Here is a 19,095-nt window from a genome sequence, read left to right on the forward strand (position 1 = left end):
TTGAAATTTGCACCCTCTGTGTGGGAGATTAAGGTCATGTCTTCCATAGGGGGTGTTTGGATTTCATCTGGAATAGACCTATAGAGCCATTTGTAAATGCAATGTGCGATGAATAGTATAGTTTGGGATTGACAAGTCGCTTAATGTTCCTGTCCCTTTTAAAGTGTTTTGACCAATATACTGGAAAATTTCACATTCCTGCTACGTCCTTGTCCACTCTCTTCGAGAGTGCTTTTGCCCCGTCAGAAGTGTACTCCTTATTGAAGTGAATGATGTGAAGAAGATGGCTCAAGATTTTAACCACCTCCTTATACTGTTCACTCCAAGCATGCTTATAATTACAGGAATGTTGCCATGTATTACTAAAAGCCTATACAATTGGGCTTTTTTTAGAATTTGTACTCTGCTGTGATTAAGACCAAGCGTGATATGCATCCACTGGCTTGAGACAAAGTAGCATTAATTGTAATAGTATTAGGTTGTCACTTTATTAAACAATTAACCCTAACCGTACTAAACAACACAAAACCACAGTTCACAAAACATAGGCACATGCAGGCAGCCCACGTGATGCGATTGCGTCATCATGCGGACAGTCATATGGTTGCGGAAAGCTCGGCCGGGCAAGCGACACCCCAGTGGCAAGGTAGGCCCGTGCACATATCTGGCACTTTCGAGGGCTCGGTGGTTCAAACTCGCACTTTTTTCTCTTCTTGTCTCTTTCTCCTTCCTTCTCCCCCCGCCAAAAAAAAAGCAGCTAGTGCATTAGGGTTAATGTTAGCTTTTAAAGAACCCAGTTACTCTTCTCAGTGCAAATTGTACAATTTTATTGTTACACTGGTCCACCTGTCTGACACTTTGTAAAACTTCAAGACTTTCACATGGATGCTGAGTTTATCTTACTGAGTTTGGCTTGTTTGGTGACAAATTTCATGGGTCGTGCGGACCTGCATCATAGTGAATGCCGGAATGGGCAGCCCATAGTGATTTCATTGGCTTTTGGCCAGAGGGCTTGCATTATTTCAAGCAATGGCTGATCTGCCACAGACTTTGTTGTCCATTTATTTACTGTTTTGTAACATACTCACTTCAACTATGTTGTTCACAATTGGGTGATTTAAATTCCCGTCCAATGTCAGTAAAAATGATAGAGTTTGGAGTGCCTTTAATTTGAACATGTAGTGAAGATGGGCTACTGTATGGAAGGACATTCACCTCAATTAGATGTGATTATGGTGTATGCTGTGTATTGGAGAACAAAAATAACATTGCAACTATACTAATGAGCAATTTCTGTACATAATGCGCTATCTTTTAGCTTTCATTCTATTGTGAAGATTACATACAACACAAGATTACTTTTGTAACTGTAGCTTCTGTTGGAAATATGATATTCTCAAAATTAAACACAAACAACAAAAGTGTTGAAAATTGTCGTCTAATGACTACAAATTTTGGCGCAAAATGATTTCCAAGGGGTAAAATTCGTGAGGAGCATATTTTTTAATCGAAATATAATCTGAAAGCAATTTTATAGGAAAGGTGTATTAAATTTGTTTGCCTCTCGATAAAGGCAGACTTGTAGATGGTTATAGGGATAAAAGTGCCCCAGAGATAGTTATGCATGCAGAGAGTGGCACATTGCTCTAAAGCGGGAAAATTTTCAATATTTATATTTTCGCTGTTAATTTCAGAACTGTAGATTTAAAAGCCAGTGAAAATATTTTGAACACATAGGCTTCAATGTATAGCTATTAGAACTGTGAATTAAAGAAATTGCAAAACTGTTCAGCTGAAATCATGAAAAAAATACTGTCAATTTATCCTGCGCAATGCTGCTGAATGTATAAATACTTCAATGCTGCATGACTATTTGGAAGCATTTTATTATTATTATGGGTTTTTTATGAATTGTAAAAGCATTATATTTGTCTATTAAAGTTTAACATCTGTGTTACAGTGAATATCTGGTTAAAAAGTGTTGTTTCAAGAATGGAAAAAACATTGCAATGGATGATGCATGGTGTTACCTATCCACCTGTCATTGTGGATGGGCAGATTGCTCTTGGGACAGGCAAAATTAATGCCTGTAACATTATGCAAAATTTGAAAAATAATGCTTAAATAAATAAGTTCTGTGAACTTGGAACAAGACCAGACTAATAAATAAAGGCTATAGCAAGGAGCTATTTACGTTTTTAGGGTCAAAGTTTTGATAGGCAGTTTTTGTGAAAAAGGTAGGCACTTATCAAATCCTAGCTAAGACCCTGGGATGATGCCATATTATCTTCAGCATCTGGTGCTCGATTACTATAATGTTTCAGATTGAAGAATCAGGGATTTAAAAGGCAATGCAACAAACATTGTTTGATCTTTCTTAAGGTTTGGAAATAGAACATTATTTCAAATTATCTTCAACATTTGGTGCTCGATTACTCTATTGTTTCACATTGAAGAACAGGGATTTAAAAGGCATTGCAACAAACATTGTTTGATCTTTCATAAGGTTTGGAAATAGAACATTATTTCAAATTCATGGTCCAATTAGGACTAATCATAACCATTACCTAATACCAAACCTGGAGTCTGTTTCACCCATTGTAACAGTTGTGTTACATATTGTAAAATATGAATCCTATTGAAAAGTAACTGTGGGTTCATGAATTGCAACAGGTTTAGGGCTTACAATGCACTGTAACCTAAAGCCAAGAATTCTCCGCGTTGCGGAAATTCCACGAAAATCGCGGAATTCGGAGGTAAAGCGGAAAACGCATTTCTGGGAAAAAAATAAACAAAATAAGCAAAATGACCTAGAAAAAGGAAAAAAATACAATTGAAAATAAATAAATAAAATACTAAATGAAATCAGTCTTCAAAATTCATCAAAATAAAGTAAAATCCGTCATAGATATACCGTACAACGCCTGTCCTACCTCCCATTGCAGCCATGATACCCAATTACCCATCCCAACTTTGCAACATCGCAATGATTCTTGGGAAATTTTATTATGTCAGAAATGTGCTAAAATTACAAAGCGGAGAAAAGCGGAATTTAGCATTTGTAAAGCAGAAAATTCTTGGCTTTACTGTAACCATTTCATACACTCCTACATAGTGAGAACCTATCTGAGTAAATGTAAAAATAACACGTTTGTATTGATTGTGTATAATGCACATTCGCACATTCTGCGTACTACACATAGTGCTTTTGAATGTGTTCATTTTTCTTCCGGGTGGATGCATTATTAGTGGCTCACATTTTCTGATGTTTGAAGTGACAATTTTGTCATAAAAATAGAAAAAGTCACATGATTTTTTAATGTGTATGAAATAAGTTAATACTGTATAATTACCTGTTGCTCAAAAAATTGTACAAAATAATGCATTTGTACTGAGATGTTGATGTGTCTAATGCACACCCCCTGCGGGGTTTGTGCATTAGATGTATCAACATCTCAGTATGTATGCATTTTTTTTACAATTTCACTCCCCAACAAGTTATACACATTTATTAATGTGTAATTGTGAAATATAGCCCAGTACAATTAACATAAACCAACATACCTGGCTGGGACTTCGGCATAAAACCAAATTTCTTGTAACAGTAAGGAATATCTAATACCTTCTTTAGAACATGCGATAAAAAATTTGGAACAGTTTCTCTGATTGCACAAATATGTTACAGCTTCGCCAAAATAATGTATTGCTATAGTCCTGAGTGGAGTAAATTGCTAGCAATTCCAGTCAAGTAGTTCTGAATTACTGAGTAATGTAGATGTTCAGAGAGTTCTTTGCATACAGCTCAGCAATTTTTGAGGGGATCTGAGAGTGTGGTTTAAGTGTTATTAACAGATATTTTAAGGTGGACCATTAGCAGTTAAGGGGTGGGGTATGAGCGTTTGGACAGTATTTATTGTGGGACATTAGAGCACATCAGACATATCGAATTGCATTCTGAATACGAAGAATGTCCTTCTGATATCAAATAATTTTGATTTTTGAAATTAGCAATGTAATACACATTTTATGGCAAATTTTATAAATCTGATGATTTATACTTAAAGTGTATGTAGGTGGGATGAAAAGCCGACAATCAATTGAAAATTTTGACCTTTAGTATTGAAGATATGGATTTTTTTTCCCAAAACACCAAAAAAAAAATTAGGTCGTTTTGGGAAAAAATCCATATCTTCAATATGAAAGGTCAAAATTTTCAATTGATCGTCGGCTTTTCCTCCCAGCTACATACACTTTAAGAATATATAATTAGATTTATCAAATTTACTTAGAGGACAGTTATATATCAAAAATGTGAAAAATATCAAATTTTAATAATTTGTCATAAAATTTGTTTTATATCGTGAATTTCCAAAAATGAAAATTATTTGATATCAGAAAGACATTCTTCGTATTCAGCATGCAATTCGATATGTCTGATGTGCTCTCATGTCCCACAAAAAATACTGTCGAAACGCTTAAAACGCTCATTCCAGATCCCTTAATACAATGTTATCTAAATATTTTAGTTTCTCCTTAAAATCTGCAGTAGCTTTGTGAAAAGTAACATGTATTTTTAATAGTAGCCATATGACAGCATTCAAGACCTGACCTAGTATTTGGTGGCCAAAGTGGGTGGAACTATTTCTTGATATTTATATAAAAAGTACTTCTTCTAGGAAGTAAGATAACATTTTATGTAGAAACTGAATGTGAACTCAAAAATAAGAAAGAAAGAAATTCTTTCTTATGGTTTGTTTACTCTCAGTGATGGCACCAGGATCTTGTGGGGCAAAAATCAGAATATTTTTCATTTTTTTTGACCAAAATAGTAGAATTAGTGATTTTGAGTTCTGACTGCCCTAGTTTAAGGAGAAATGCACCCATGCCCCACACCAGATGCAACTACTGTTCACTCTCTCCAATCTTTTGAATTAAAATTCAACCTTTTACTTTGTTAAGGATTCTAAATATTAGTTGTAATACCGTAGAATTCCGTCTAGAAGCATATATGCCTCTAAACGAGGTTTTTTTTTAACGAAAGATATGAAAGGCCGATACCCTTCTCAAAAACATTGCAATAGATTGGTCTTACAAATATACATGTTTGTACAGCCGCCTTTATCAGTAATATAGTTGTTCAAACTCCAAATAACGTTTTTGTTGAGAGTGTCTGCCTCTTGTCTCTTTGTGTCAAAAAAACCTCGTTTAGAGGCATATATATGCTTGTAGACGGAATTTTACGGTATGCTGTTAAAGTCAAGATTTTCACGGCACATTAATATTCGTTCTCAACACAACTACCACGAAAATAAAAACATGCAAATTTTCTTTTATGAATAGGTCTAATTGCAAAATCGCAAATTAAAAGACAAGAAAAGTAGTTAAAAATAGGCCAATCGCTAAAAATTGCACTTGCAAAAATTACCCCATAAACAGGTGTTATGAAATCAATCAAAATATGTTGTGTTACTATGAGCATAATTGGCCCCATTTAAAATGTCATAGTTCAGTAACCCGAATTTAAAACTTAAAAATTTGGCCAGAGGTTGTGGAGTATGAGTTTTTTATCTACAAAGTTCATTGTTTTGAATGTACAATCATACTGAGGTTAACAAACTGTGCCCTGACAGGTGAGTATATAGTGTGAGATCTCTAGCATATGTCAGAACTTTTTTTTTTTCAGAGATATGGCTCAATTTTGTGTGTTATTTTGTTTTCTAATTCTTTTACTTAAGGGATGGGGTATGAACATTTGGACAGTATTTATTGTGGACATTAGAGCACATCAGACATATCGAATTGCATTCTGAATACGAAGAATGTCCTTCTGATATCAAATAATTTTGATTTTTTGAAATTCGCAATGTAATACACATTTTATGGCAAATGATTAAAATTGATATTTTTGATATTTAACAGTACTCAAGTAAACTTTATAAATCTGATGATTTATACTTAAAGTGTATATAGGTGGGATGAAAAGCCTACGATCAATTGAAAATCTTGACCTTTCGGATTGAAGATATGGATTTTTTTCCCAAAACACCAAAAAATTAGGTCTTTTGGGGAAAAAAATCATATCTTCAATATGAAAGGTCAAAATTTTCAATTGATCATCGGCTTTTCCTCCCAGCTACATACACTTTAAGAATATTATATTTATAAAATTTACTTCGAGGACTGTTATATATCAAAAATGTGAAAAATATCAAATTTTACTAATTTGTCATAAAATTTGTATTATATCGTGAATTTCAAAAAAATGACAATTATTTGATATCAGAAAGACATTCTTCGTATTCAGAATACAATTCGAAAATGTCTGATGTGCTCTCATGTCCCACAAAAAATACTGTCAAAACGCTCATTCCAGATCCCTTAAGCTGAATGAAATTTCCATTTTTAAAGTGACAATTTATTTGACTCAACATGTCGAGACTCAATTTGCCCCATATGTCACATTGATCACGTATTTGCATTTATGTATGAAGGTAGGCAGTTGGGATTTTGAGTATGTACAGCATGTATATCCCACTGCATAAATATTTACATTTTATGGAGAGAGATTGTAGCTAGAGGAGGTCTCATTAGTTTTTAAAGGTGCATCCTTTCCCCAATTTTATGTTGTTATTATCTTCTCAGTCTGCACAAAGCTGGTATTCATACAAATTGAAGGTTTCACCACAGGGAAGATCATCACACCCCCATCCCCAAATCCACAGAGGTCCACTTTTTTTTAGAAATAAAAAGGTCCAAAAGCGGGATACAAATTGACAAAAGTCCACTTTGGTGATATAAGGTGTTCCAAAAGTCTAAAAGAGCAATTTGTAGGGGGTTTAGGTCCACTTTGTACAGCAATAATCACCCCTGCTCATAAAATAAATAAATCCTCCATACTGGCCAGGTTCACCTTTCTTGTCCAGTAATAGACCCATTGAAATCCTCAATTTTTTTTCTTCTCAGCCATTTCACAAACAGACAGATTATAGGCTATCTTGGTGTAGATTAGTCATCACAATACAAAACATTTGCAATCAGAAAATATTTTAATATCAGAATTAACAGATTGTAGGCTCTACTCTAGGTATGAAAACTGGTGGGTGTGCCCCCCAATTGATCTGAAAAATTTTAAAATCCTGTAGGAAATTGCCGGAAATGGCTTGCGCCCCCTCCCCTCCCCACCAGACCCGGTTTCCCCCCCCCCCCAATGTGATGACCCACGCTACGCTGCATTGGTCCTCCAAAATGTTTCTAGAGGTGGTTGGAAAAATGTTTTACCATACACATTGTCTGAAAATAAAGCACTACCAAATTTTGTAGAAAAGATGTACACTTTTGGTTATGGCCTGGTTGATCAGGCCAGTCTTTGGACATTTAAATCAGATAAATGAAACCAACTTATATTGTATACTCTCAGATCTCTAGTTTAAAAAATGACCCTTATTTTCATCTTTATCCTGAAGATTTGACCTGGTATTTTGAGCCTGAGAGCAACTCCTTCCCCTTTCCTACTGGGATATTCCAGTTTAAATCCATACACCCCCTATGGTAGACATGACTTTAATCTTCCACCACACACATGAATGGGGACTCCATTAGACATCTACACCCCTTGTATGCGGAGATTAAATAAAAGTCATGTCTCCGTATAGGGTATGTGGATTTCTAACTGGAATAGCATATTCAATTTGCCTGTGATAAAATTAGAACATGTCACATTTGATACCATATGGCAGCAGTTACAGCAGCGTATTCCTTATCATGGCTCTGTTCTGATTTGATTTGAAATTTTATGAACAATAACAAGTTTATATGATATACTACCGGTATGAATCCAATGTATGAATTACCATATTGTCTGCATGGTGTTGATTCAGTCAGTCAGTTACTATTTACTGAGATTGTTGATTCAGATGAAACCCACAGCAGCTGAAAGGAGTATCCCATCATGCATTGCAGTATATCTGAATGCCCCATAGCAAATGTATACAAAATATAAACAAGAGCCGCTTAGATATTGAGAGCTATGGATAGTTTCACAATACTTTAGGGGTCATATTTTTGCAAATAAAAGTCTAAGCTTCCCTGATTTAATCGAGTTATTTAAAGTTGAAGTGAGGGATTTTGTGGACAATTTCTATGGCACATTCAGTTCTATTATGGTACCGCAAAGCATAATGGGATACTCCCTTCAGCTGCTGTGGATGAAACTAGTGTAAAATGATCAGACAGTCTGATGAATGCCGATCAATATTGCGCAAGTGAATATATTGAACTAGAACTCAAATCCAGAAATCAATATTTTTTTTATTGAATTGGCATTTTGCTGGACTTAAATTGACACAGATTTGCTGTGAAAAGCGGTGGTGTGAAGTAATGGATCTGTCCAGCCAGCATAAACAGTGATGCCAATGTTGTTACTAAGTCTCCCATTTGGGCTATACTTAAAGATTGCTAATTACCCCACCTCAGAAAACTGTGCGCCCCAGCTTGCCTTAACCCTAACAGGACCAAGTACTACAAAATACTACTTGATATATGCGCTGTTTGTGCGTGCATGCATCCCACGTGGGGTGATGATGCAATTGCCCTAAGTGATATATAGGCACGGTTTCACTGGCCAGCGAAGCCCAAGACCCGTGGTAAGGTGTCGCCAACCCAGTGCTTGGCATGCGAGGGGTCTCGGGTTCGAATCCCACCCAGAGCAAACAACTTCTTTCTTTCTTTTCTCTCTTTATTCCTTCCTTCTTTCCCTTCCCGTCACGAAAAAGCCCTGAGAGTGTTAGGGTTAAAGTGGGCTACTTTTGCAAGTGTCAGGCCACAGCAGTAAATTTAATACTGGTATACTAGTATTTTCATTTATTTAACCAAATTTTAAAGGGAATTGAGTCTCTGAAGTTTCAAATTGCAATAACAATGTTTTTTGTGACCATTTATTGATCGGTCAGTAAGTGTACCGAAAGTTTCATCATTCAAGTGCTCTCCTCCCCCAAGTGGATGATTTATATTCTGTATTCTCAATTAGGGTAAAACTGCCCAAATATTCCGTATTGGCCACTTTTTGGAGTTCTTAAAAATTGGGCTACTTAAGAACCATTCACTGTGGTCTGGCAAGCCAATTCACCACGCCTTGAGACTGAAAAGTTTGGGCAACACTGACACTGAGCAACACTGACACTGAGCATAAATCTGATTGTATCTGGAACAACCAAATGTACTACCCCATCTACCTTGCAAACCCCCTCAGTGCATATCAAAAATAGCTTCCATTACTTTTGTGCCAAAACATTGATTATTTTCCCTATTTCTCTTGCCACATTAAAACCATTTATTACCAAATATAACCCATACCCCCATCCTCTAACGGGAAAGGTCGCTGTTGCACATAATGATAAATTAAAACAATTTACCATTATATTGGCAATAAATTTATTGGTCAAAATGTGATCATGTGGAAGAAAGAGATAATAAAAGCACCAAAATCTGTTATTGCTCAATTATTGATATTTATCAAATCCTTTATTGCCATAATTATTGGATATGAGTTTATCGGTCAAATGGAAATTGGTTCAGATAAACTTTACTCCACACAGCAATAACATGGGATTGTTGGGTTGCTATGGGTTCTTATATATTTAACAGCTGCCCTGTGCTTTACTTGAAATAGAAGTTTGATGAAATAATCTAGAGGAAAATAAAAATTCCTTTAAAAGGAATAGGGGGGGCAAATGAAAAATTTTCAAGAGAAATGAAAGAATGAGTAAGTCAAGTTCACAATTAAAAACAGGGAAAATATGACACAACATCGATTTCCAATGGGGAATAACACAAACGTATAAACAAAGTTAAAAGAGTTTTTAACTTTATACGCTTATATCGCTTGTTATTCCCCATTGGAGGTTGTGTCATATTTTCCTTGATTTTAATCTTATCTATTGCTTATCCTTTGTTCTCTGCTGGTCAGTTGGAACAGATTTTCCCTGTTTTTATATTAACCCTTCACATCATAACAGAAGACGTTTTATGTTAACATTTTATATAAAACATTGTTATAAAACTGTTGTAGATAATAGTTATTTAAAACATTTTCGTAATCATACCTAGAGTTTTTTTAATCATCAGATAGAAAGACTTCTGCTCATCTTCTCTGGTGAGACAACAGGGCTGGGGTATCTTTCCATATCAAAGTTTAAAAATATGTCATATCAATTTCCTCAATATGTTGTTTTGATACAACTTATGAGGGGAAAAGTTTGATTTTACAATATTTCGATATTATTTTTTAACTTTGTAACTTTATTATGATTAACATAACTGTATTTCAAAGCATCAAACTATATCATTATTTTGTCCCAACAAAAATAATCCAGGGAATAAAATATTCATTCATATGTTTATTTATTTTATTCAACCTTGGCCATTTCTACTGGTGCACATGCATTCTAATAATTTGCCTAGATAATACCTTATACAAGCATCGGCAAGCACTATTTGTCACAAGATTTGAAAAGTAAATAGCCTATGTACACACTGAACACAATGCACATACAAGCTGTATTTAAGTACATGCCGAAGCTATCAGTATAAAATGATATAATGACCTTCACGATGCTATTAATTTAGCCCAAAGATTAGGAAAACTAGCAAAACTGGTGAACTGGTACTGTTCAAATAAAAACATCTGCAAATCTTGCTGCAATTTCCAAATAGTATTTCTATTACTTAAATAATTATTTTTGTTATTTCTTTTAATACAAACACATTACTGCCTATGACGACTTTATCGTATTACTTACATATCAAAATCAAGTAATAATTACAAAACTCGCCGTAAACTATCACCTCTGTGGGTGTTTGGGATATAGCCGGCACAAATATTTTCTCAACACTGCGGCATGTGAGAAAGTAGGTCAATAGTCAGAGAATACAAAAAGGATGTTCCACAAATCAGTGATGTTTTGATGATTTCTTATGAGGTGAAATATATCAGTAGCTGTCAAATCTGCTATTTGTTGCTGTAGATGTAACCAGCAGTGGTGTATCCAGGTTTTCGTAACCGGGGAGGGGCACATGCATGTAAATGTACTGACAGAAATATTTTTTGCCGACGGAAGTTGTGAATTGTTGACCACAATTTTTGTTTGGCCAGTGCGGTCCTCAAAAATCTAAAAAGTGGGGGGTCAGCATTTTTTACATATCAATATCCATCAATGTGCTGATGTAAACAGCCAAAAAGGAAGAGACATATCCAAGATTTGAAGTATTTGAGCAACCATGTGCACACAAAATTGTCTATTGTTGACCCCCAATTTTTTTCGCCAAGGCCCATCGTCTACCCATGGCCTAAGATGAACTGACGGCAATGATGATTGGTTGATAACTTGAAATGCTCATTATTGATTTTGGCCAATCGGCAGGTAGTTCTCATTGGGTTAAACTTGCAGAAAGCAGCTATCCCATCTAGCTATATCCAACATGCCTTATTGCATTAAATAGATATATATATATTGGTCAGATGTAATTATATATAATATAAACATAGTGCTGTTGAGTAATAATATTTAGATTTGGATTTGCATCAGATTATGAACCTTGACATTTCTGTGAACAGTTGCATTTTATTTATTACGATCTGGACGACTGTCGGGTAAGTAACCGAGAGAATACATAAATTGATGTGAAGTTATTGATGAAGCCATGAACTTTACAATCTTCCCCGCTCAAATTTTTTTTCACTATTGACAAGCAGTATGAGTAGGCCGACTCAGAAGCATGTTCTTGAGATTTAAGAAACCTGCGGAATATATAAATGCAATGACATTGTAATCTGCTGAAAATATTGACAAATTACAGATAGGGGAAAGAATTGTGAAAGGTGGAAATTATAAGATTGTATTCATTGTTTTTATCACAAACGGACAGTGTGAAGTTATTCTGGACAGTTTGTCTATTAGACTGATGTTCATGTGGTCATCTAAAGGGATACCTGTAAAAATTGTGCTAAAATTTCTTTTTTAACTCTTGACCAATCACAATGGAAAATCTGCATACCTATGCAAACATTTTAGAAAAGTAAATGACATTAAAGTATGTTTTGTTAATTACTTTAATTGCAAAAATTCTCAATGTATACATGCATCAGCTATGGTTTGATCATATCATGCCTGGATTCTTATAAACCCCACATTTTCTTTTTATGCCATTCTTCAGTTTCTAAAGTTTACTAACTTGTTTGTGTCTTTTTCTTTATCACAGAAAGCTATGATCGCCTTCTTATCAGAGCAAAGAAATCTCCAAAGAGGGTTCAATAAAGTGAGTACTATAATGTGCGAATATCCCTGCTGAAATAAAAGTCTCGTATCTGCTGTAGCAATTCTAAACAGCTTCTTCATTTTATTGATTCAAAATATTTGCCACAAAATAAAAATACATTATCGACTATATGGTGTTTATTTGAAGATACTATACTTGTGCTTTGAGCTATTCCAGTTGAATCCATGCACCCCTCCTATGCAAGATATGACCTTAATCTCCCACACAGGGAGTGTCATTTTCAAATGGAGTTACCTGAATGGGTGACTCCATTTGAAATCTACACCCCTGTGGGAGATTAAGGTCATATCTTGCAGGGGGGTGCATGGATTCAACTGGAAAAGCTCTTTGTGAACAGACTGATTGAAAACCACCTTGGATGGTAGAGGTGTCATATAATAGCATATATGGAATGACTAGTTTAATATAGTACATAGTACTATTTAAAAATAGTACTTGAATCAAACGGAGTGGCCTTATCAGATCTGCCAACTAAATTTAGTACATGCATTTTTCCCTTATTTCTGCCTTATCCTTATTCTTTCATTTCATTATTTCCATATTTTAGGATGTTACTGTTACAATAGATTTAGGTCTTCCTGGTCCACCAGAGCCAGCAGCCACATCTGAACAAGACGACACATCCAGGTTGACCTTTGACACAAGACATCGAGTCTTGTCGCCTGAAACATTGGTAGCCGACACAGAACCAGCTTCATTACAGGTATGAAAATATAAAGATACTGGTGGACATTAAAATCCCCCCGTCCTGTTATGAAGGCAATGTCACATGTACCCTCTAAGGCCCAGTGCATAGAAGAGGCAACACATGACCTTGAGTTGGCAGTTGGCATTGTTCTTGGCCTGGTAGTATGTGTGCATATCGTTTTTGTTCATTATCCTTGCTTCTAAAACCGTGCAGAGTGGACCGATACACACTAAAATTCAATTAATCACTGTAAATGTAAACCATTTTTGGTGCAAATTTGTCCCATATTAGGCATATATAAATCCTATTACAATGGGATTTTTATGATGAGGAGTATAATATCCTATTTCTGTGATACCATCAATGAACATGAGTATAGGCCAGGCAAATTTCCAAACAGAATCATTGTATAAATTTTGTTTTGATTGAAGGAGAAGGCATGGCACACTGACATAAACATGTAGAGTGAGTGATTGTAAATGATAGAACCTGGGGCTGCAGTGATTTATTGAAGTGTCTTTGCTAGACAATGGTTGTTAAATAATATATGAAAAAGGCATGCATCATTGTAGCAGGGTGTAAGGCAATTGGAAATGAAGGATTAAGGTCCGTTCATACTACACTGCAATTGCAGTGTGGTGCGTTGCCGATGTATTGATTATTTTTCCACAACTCGTCGCATTTCCAAGTTAAAATGTATTTAACTTTATTGCGATACCACAATGCAGTAGTTTGCAGTACGATGCACTGCGGCAACGCATCGCAAATCAATTGCGTCATAGTATGAACGGACCTTTAAGCTTGAGAAATTATGATTTACATGAAGGAGAAAAAGTAAATGAGTGTGAAGAGACTACTGTCACCTAAATCCTTATAAGAGTAAACCCAAAATTCCTGAGATTTCAAGTTTGTATTCAAATTCTGCTGAAAGATAAAACATACGCTCTGGTTCTAGTTGTATTCAAAATTAGTCCAACAAACATATATAGCATGCACATTATAAATATGGATAGTATTCATGAGTATGTTTATGCACTGATTGACAGTCATAACATTCATGCAGTCATATTTGTTTTATCAATAAAAACAAAGCTTGTCTGTAAAATACCTTAATATCTTTTGACTATTGGTAGTGTAATTTCAATATTGAAAAACTAGGTCAATTTTACTGCAGGATAACCATGTTTGAGTTGTTAAGTCCAAATGGTGCTCTTTTTTTTTACAGTATTTGATCAAATTTCACAAAATTTAAGTATAGATATTATAAAAACAAAACAGATTACATTCAGTTGAAATCCTTTCAAGATAAACTTCCTGAAAACAACAAGTTTTCATTTGTCTCAAAGCAATCAAAGTAAAACTTGTGGCTGTATTTCAAAATCAGTCTTCCAAATTTATTCTGCATGCATATCACAAAATGTAGATTATATTAATTGTGTTTATGCACTGATTTATATAGTCATAACAGATACAGTCAGATTTGTTATAAAAACAAAGCTTGTCTGCAAAATGCCTGAATATATTTAGACTATTGGTAATGTAATATAACTGTTGAAAAACTAGGTCATCTTTTCTGCACGATGCATCTGGTTGAGATGTAGAGTCCAAATTGTGCCCAAAAATTGTCATAAATTGTGCCAAATTTAGTTAATGAATCCTGCTTTTATATATGAGTCAACATCAAAATATCACATAAAAAGACACTAAATGACTAATTTATCAAAATGTAAACAAATAATTAAATATGTTTTATTAGTAATTGGTATAAAACTGCTACTTCATACTTACACTAAAATTCAGTACAACCCTTCGCTTTATCTTTGCAGTTTGTACCATAGAGTGGCTAGTTTTCCGTATCACAGAAAACGGAAGGAAATCCCAGAAAACAGCATTTTTGCTACTAAAAATATATAAATAAATCAAATTCAACTGTAAAATAATGAAAAAAGGTTTAAAAAAGAAAATTTCACAAAGATTTTGATCATGATGGAGACAAGTTGTTGTTTCATATGACCAGGGGCAGTGCCAGGGTATTTTGATAGGGGGGGGGGGCAAAACAATTTTGGAAATTTGTTATGCAGCGCGACAGCGCTGCCCGTCGCGCTTGCGTGACGCAGGGGGGTGTCTGAGGGGGGAAGTGCCCCCCCTCAGAATTTGGAAAATTTTCAAATGAAAGCACAAATGAAGCCATTTGATGCACCCTTTTTAGGGTTTATTTTATTATTTATTTATTTATTTTGCAACCGCATATTTTTATGGATTTCATTCACGGGCCCGACTTTCAGCCCGCTCGTTTTAGGCATAGACCTACTCAATTAGTAAATGGTGGAAATGTTAAATTAAGTCGCGCGAAGCGAGAAAAAATTGGCACTTTTAAGCCTAAAATAGTCAAATAGGAGGTTACTTTGGTCAGAAACCCACATACAGGCGTCAACATTGGGGAATGATTGTATGGACCATCTACCCTATCAAAATATTGGGGGGGTTTATAGCCCACACCCTGGGTCAGATCTACGCCTCTGGTAGCAACGCGATGTATGTTAAGTCAGTTGCATTGTATATGATATGCCGGGTTTTTTTTATTATAAATTAGCACGATAAAATGATATGAACAGGGAGTGTCTTGAGGTTGGAAATATTTCAAATTGAAAGCCGTAATCAGGAGCGTAGGCAGTAGGCGGGAGGTATAGTGGCCCCCTATGATCACTAAAAACCGAAAAGGCCCATTTTGCGAGCGTAACGAGCGAAAAAAACCCAGTTTTTAATGCTTTTTCAGTCAAAATTTTTACCGTGAGGCGTTCTAGTATAGGTTTTGGATATATACAATGTGATGAAACCGGGATGAAACCCTGTAAAAGTTGTGTGATATCGGACTGAAAGTAAACTTAAATGATTAATTGCTGCATGACACATACTTGCATGTGTTGCCGCACCAGGAAAGTGACGTAGCCATGATTTTTCCAAAGTAGTTGGGAGAAAATGCAAGAGAGGCCTTGTATGGGGGAAAATTTGCCGAAAATGGGCCCAAAATATAAAAACCAACAACTTTAAAACCGCGTAGGTCAGGGGCAAGATGTCCAAAGGGGGAGTTTCCTCCTCTAACCATGGCCAGGGATAATGGCTCCTTTTCTTCTTCTCCTCCTCTCTTCTTCCCCTCCTTTTCTCTCCTTCTTCTCTTTCTTTTTTTTCCTTCCTTTTACCTCTTTTTTTTTTTCAGAGGGGGGGCAATTGCCCCCCTTGCCCCCCCCTGTGGCGCCGCCTGCATTTGACTGATGTAGGGTACAAATGTAAATGTTTTTCACCTGTTTCATGGCCTTGAAAGGAAATAGACAGCTGAAAAACGGAATTTGCTCTTTTAGGAAACGGCAAAATTGCCACTTAAGTGTATCCAATATATTTATTTACTTTTTAAAACCCGGACAGAAACTATAAGCCCTGTGCAACTAAAAATCAAGCCACTTTGGTTATTGTTAGATCTAGAGTAAGCTTAAAGGTTTAGATTATGATTGAAGAATGTAATTGTGGATCTTATTATGGGCTATTCCAGTTCAAATCTATACCCCCTCTGGAAGACATGAACTTAATCTTCTACACAGGGAGTGCAAATTTCAAATGGGGTTACCTGAATGAGTGACTCCATTTGAGAATTACATTGTACACCCCCTGTGTGGGAGGTTTATACACGGTCATGCCTTCCAAGGGGGTGTATGGATTTTAACTAGAATAGCTCTTATATGCTTGTAGAAAGTTAATACACATCCAGAATCCTACAAACACAGGTTGAAATGTAGTTCGAGTCAAATAAATTAAAGGTTATGGAACAGTATGATGATAAATATTATGTTTAAAACCATTTAATGTTAAAGGGGTAATGGGAGATTATACACAAATGGCACCCTCAATTTTGGTCAAAGACCAGTTTTTAACATTTGTCCAAATACTAATCAGCATTTGAAATGCTGAGCTTAATTCAGTGTCTTTCATGATTTTAAAACATCCCGACTTGGCACCAATAGTCTGTAGATGACGAAGATTTGTCAGAACCAAAATATGTTAGTGTTGATGCCAAGTTACTATTATGCTATAAACCATCACCAGTTTATTTTATTTTATTTATTACACTTTATCACTGGTATATACAATAATTATAATATAACATCAAAATATATTGATATTATATAACATCAAAATATATTGCACATAAATATTTTAACTATGTTGCTCAGTGTTATGTTGGTTCTTGAAATTATTGTTTAAAAACCTTAGCCATCAGCAGATAGGAGCTGTTAACAAGACCAGTATGATTTTTTCAATCCAAGATAGCATATTTTCTCATAATTTCTTACATTGGAAAGCAAAATTTACCTCCAAATTGTGAATATTTTCCAAGCTCGATTTGAAGCTTTATAGCGTATTTATAATTTAGAACTGTGCTCAGTGTTATTTTAACTATGTTGCTCCACTCCAATATTAATCCTATTTTATGTTTTGTTCAATTGTACAGGAAGAAGCAGAACTCTACCTACTACAAAGCAGCCCCAGCTATGTGTACAGACTTGTGACCAATAAACTTGATAAAGCGTCTCGTAAGCTTCACTCCAAACATGCCATGTGCCTATGCCAGTATGCGCAGAAGAACATCTTCAAAGCAGAGGTCTGATCAAAGTAGAGGTCTGACTGACCTCAAAAACATGCACAGTGAAAGACTGGCTTCATCCAGTGATTTTGTTGACATTTTGTCTTTGAGTACATGCGTCTTTGGGTGTTTGACATGATTTATACATTTGAATGTGCAGAAGAATATCTTCAAAGCTGAGTCTGTCCTCTAAAGCCTTGATCAGAGGTCTGATCAAAGTCGAGGTCTGACTGACCTCAAAGACATTGACAGTGAAAGACTGGCTTCATCCAGTGATTTTGTTGACATATTGTCTATGAGTACATGCATCTTTGGGTGTTTGACATGGTGTATACTTTTGAATGTGCAGAAGAATATCTTCAAAGCTGAGTCTGCCTTCTAAAGCCTGCACCAGAAGAGGCTGACATTATATACTGTATGTTGATATTACCAATGCAGAGGACATGCTATATGCATATGCCAGAAATAGAATGTGCAGGAAACTGATGAAGAACTGATATGCACTGATTGCATAAACATGCATGGGTATCCATTCTTGGTGCATTATGCCAGTATGTGCAGTTCTACAAGAGCATCTTTACGCTTGAAGTCTGGCCTCTGAACTGGATCTGTAAGGGAATTCACCCAATGATTATTTTGACATAATTATGCAAGCATACACAAAAGAACATCATGGAAATTGTGGAAGCTAAAGTCCTGCATTATCACTTATATTGACATTGTCTTTGACATGTATATATGTGGAGGGAGTGTAGGATGTGCTTTGTGCATATGCGAGTATGTGCAGAAGCAGGATTCAAACTTCCATTACAAGGCTTCCTTCACACAGTCAGGCTTCACCCATGTTGACATCAATTTATGGTTGATTGGATGCGGTATATTCTATGTACCATTGTACTTATGCCACAATGTACCAAAGAACATATTTAGAACATGGAAGATGGCAAATTAATGAGCAAGATCTGCGGATATCTGCAGCACAAAGCTGACATTATTTTGTGCTTGCTCAGGAGCTGACCAAATTTCAGGTTTATCGAAGTTGAGGTTGCCACGTCGGCACAAAGTAACAATTTCTTAGTCAAGTGTTTAAGCGATCCAGCCCTTGGATCATTGCGGGATCAAGATGTTATGGTTCACTGCGAATTTGTACAATTTTTAAGGACTAGATCTGACTCGGCCTATCATTTAATAGGCCTACAAAACCTGTGTTGTGACATGATTTGTTGTAAGTAGAAACACGCTACATTGGGCTATTCCACTTAAAATCCGCACTACCCCTGTGGAAGATTTAGCTAAAGTCGTCCACAGAGGGAGTATGAGTTTCAAATAGAATAGACAATTGGGTAACTTCCATTTGAAATACTCACTCCAGCTGTGGAAGATATATAGTAAAGCCATAATACAGGGGGAGTATGGGTTTCAAAATGATTAACCATGA

The 19,095-nt window shown here is 35.6% G+C and overlaps 1 protein-coding gene across 1 annotated transcript in view; it reads left to right on the top strand.

Annotated features, from left to right (window-relative positions):
- LOC140137180 (transmembrane protein 268-like) overlaps positions 1–18,299 on the top strand; it is a 94,001-nt gene extending 75,702 nt beyond the window's left edge. Inside the window, exons 7-10 of the mRNA XM_072158832.1 lie at positions 11,612–11,647; positions 12,256–12,312; positions 12,881–13,036; positions 17,526–18,299. Of these exons, the coding sequence (XP_072014933.1) occupies positions 11,612–11,647; positions 12,256–12,312; positions 12,881–13,036; positions 17,526–17,681 (405 nt within the window). The 3' untranslated portion in view covers positions 17,682–18,299. The remainder of the gene's footprint in view (positions 1–11,611; positions 11,648–12,255; positions 12,313–12,880; positions 13,037–17,525) is intronic.
- The last annotated feature ends 796 nt before the right edge of the window (positions 18,300–19,095 follow it).

The sequence above is a fragment of the Amphiura filiformis genome, chromosome 17 (assembly GCF_039555335.1).
Source record: "Amphiura filiformis chromosome 17, Afil_fr2py, whole genome shotgun sequence".
Taxonomy (NCBI): Eukaryota; Metazoa; Echinodermata; class Ophiuroidea; order Amphilepidida; family Amphiuridae; genus Amphiura; species Amphiura filiformis.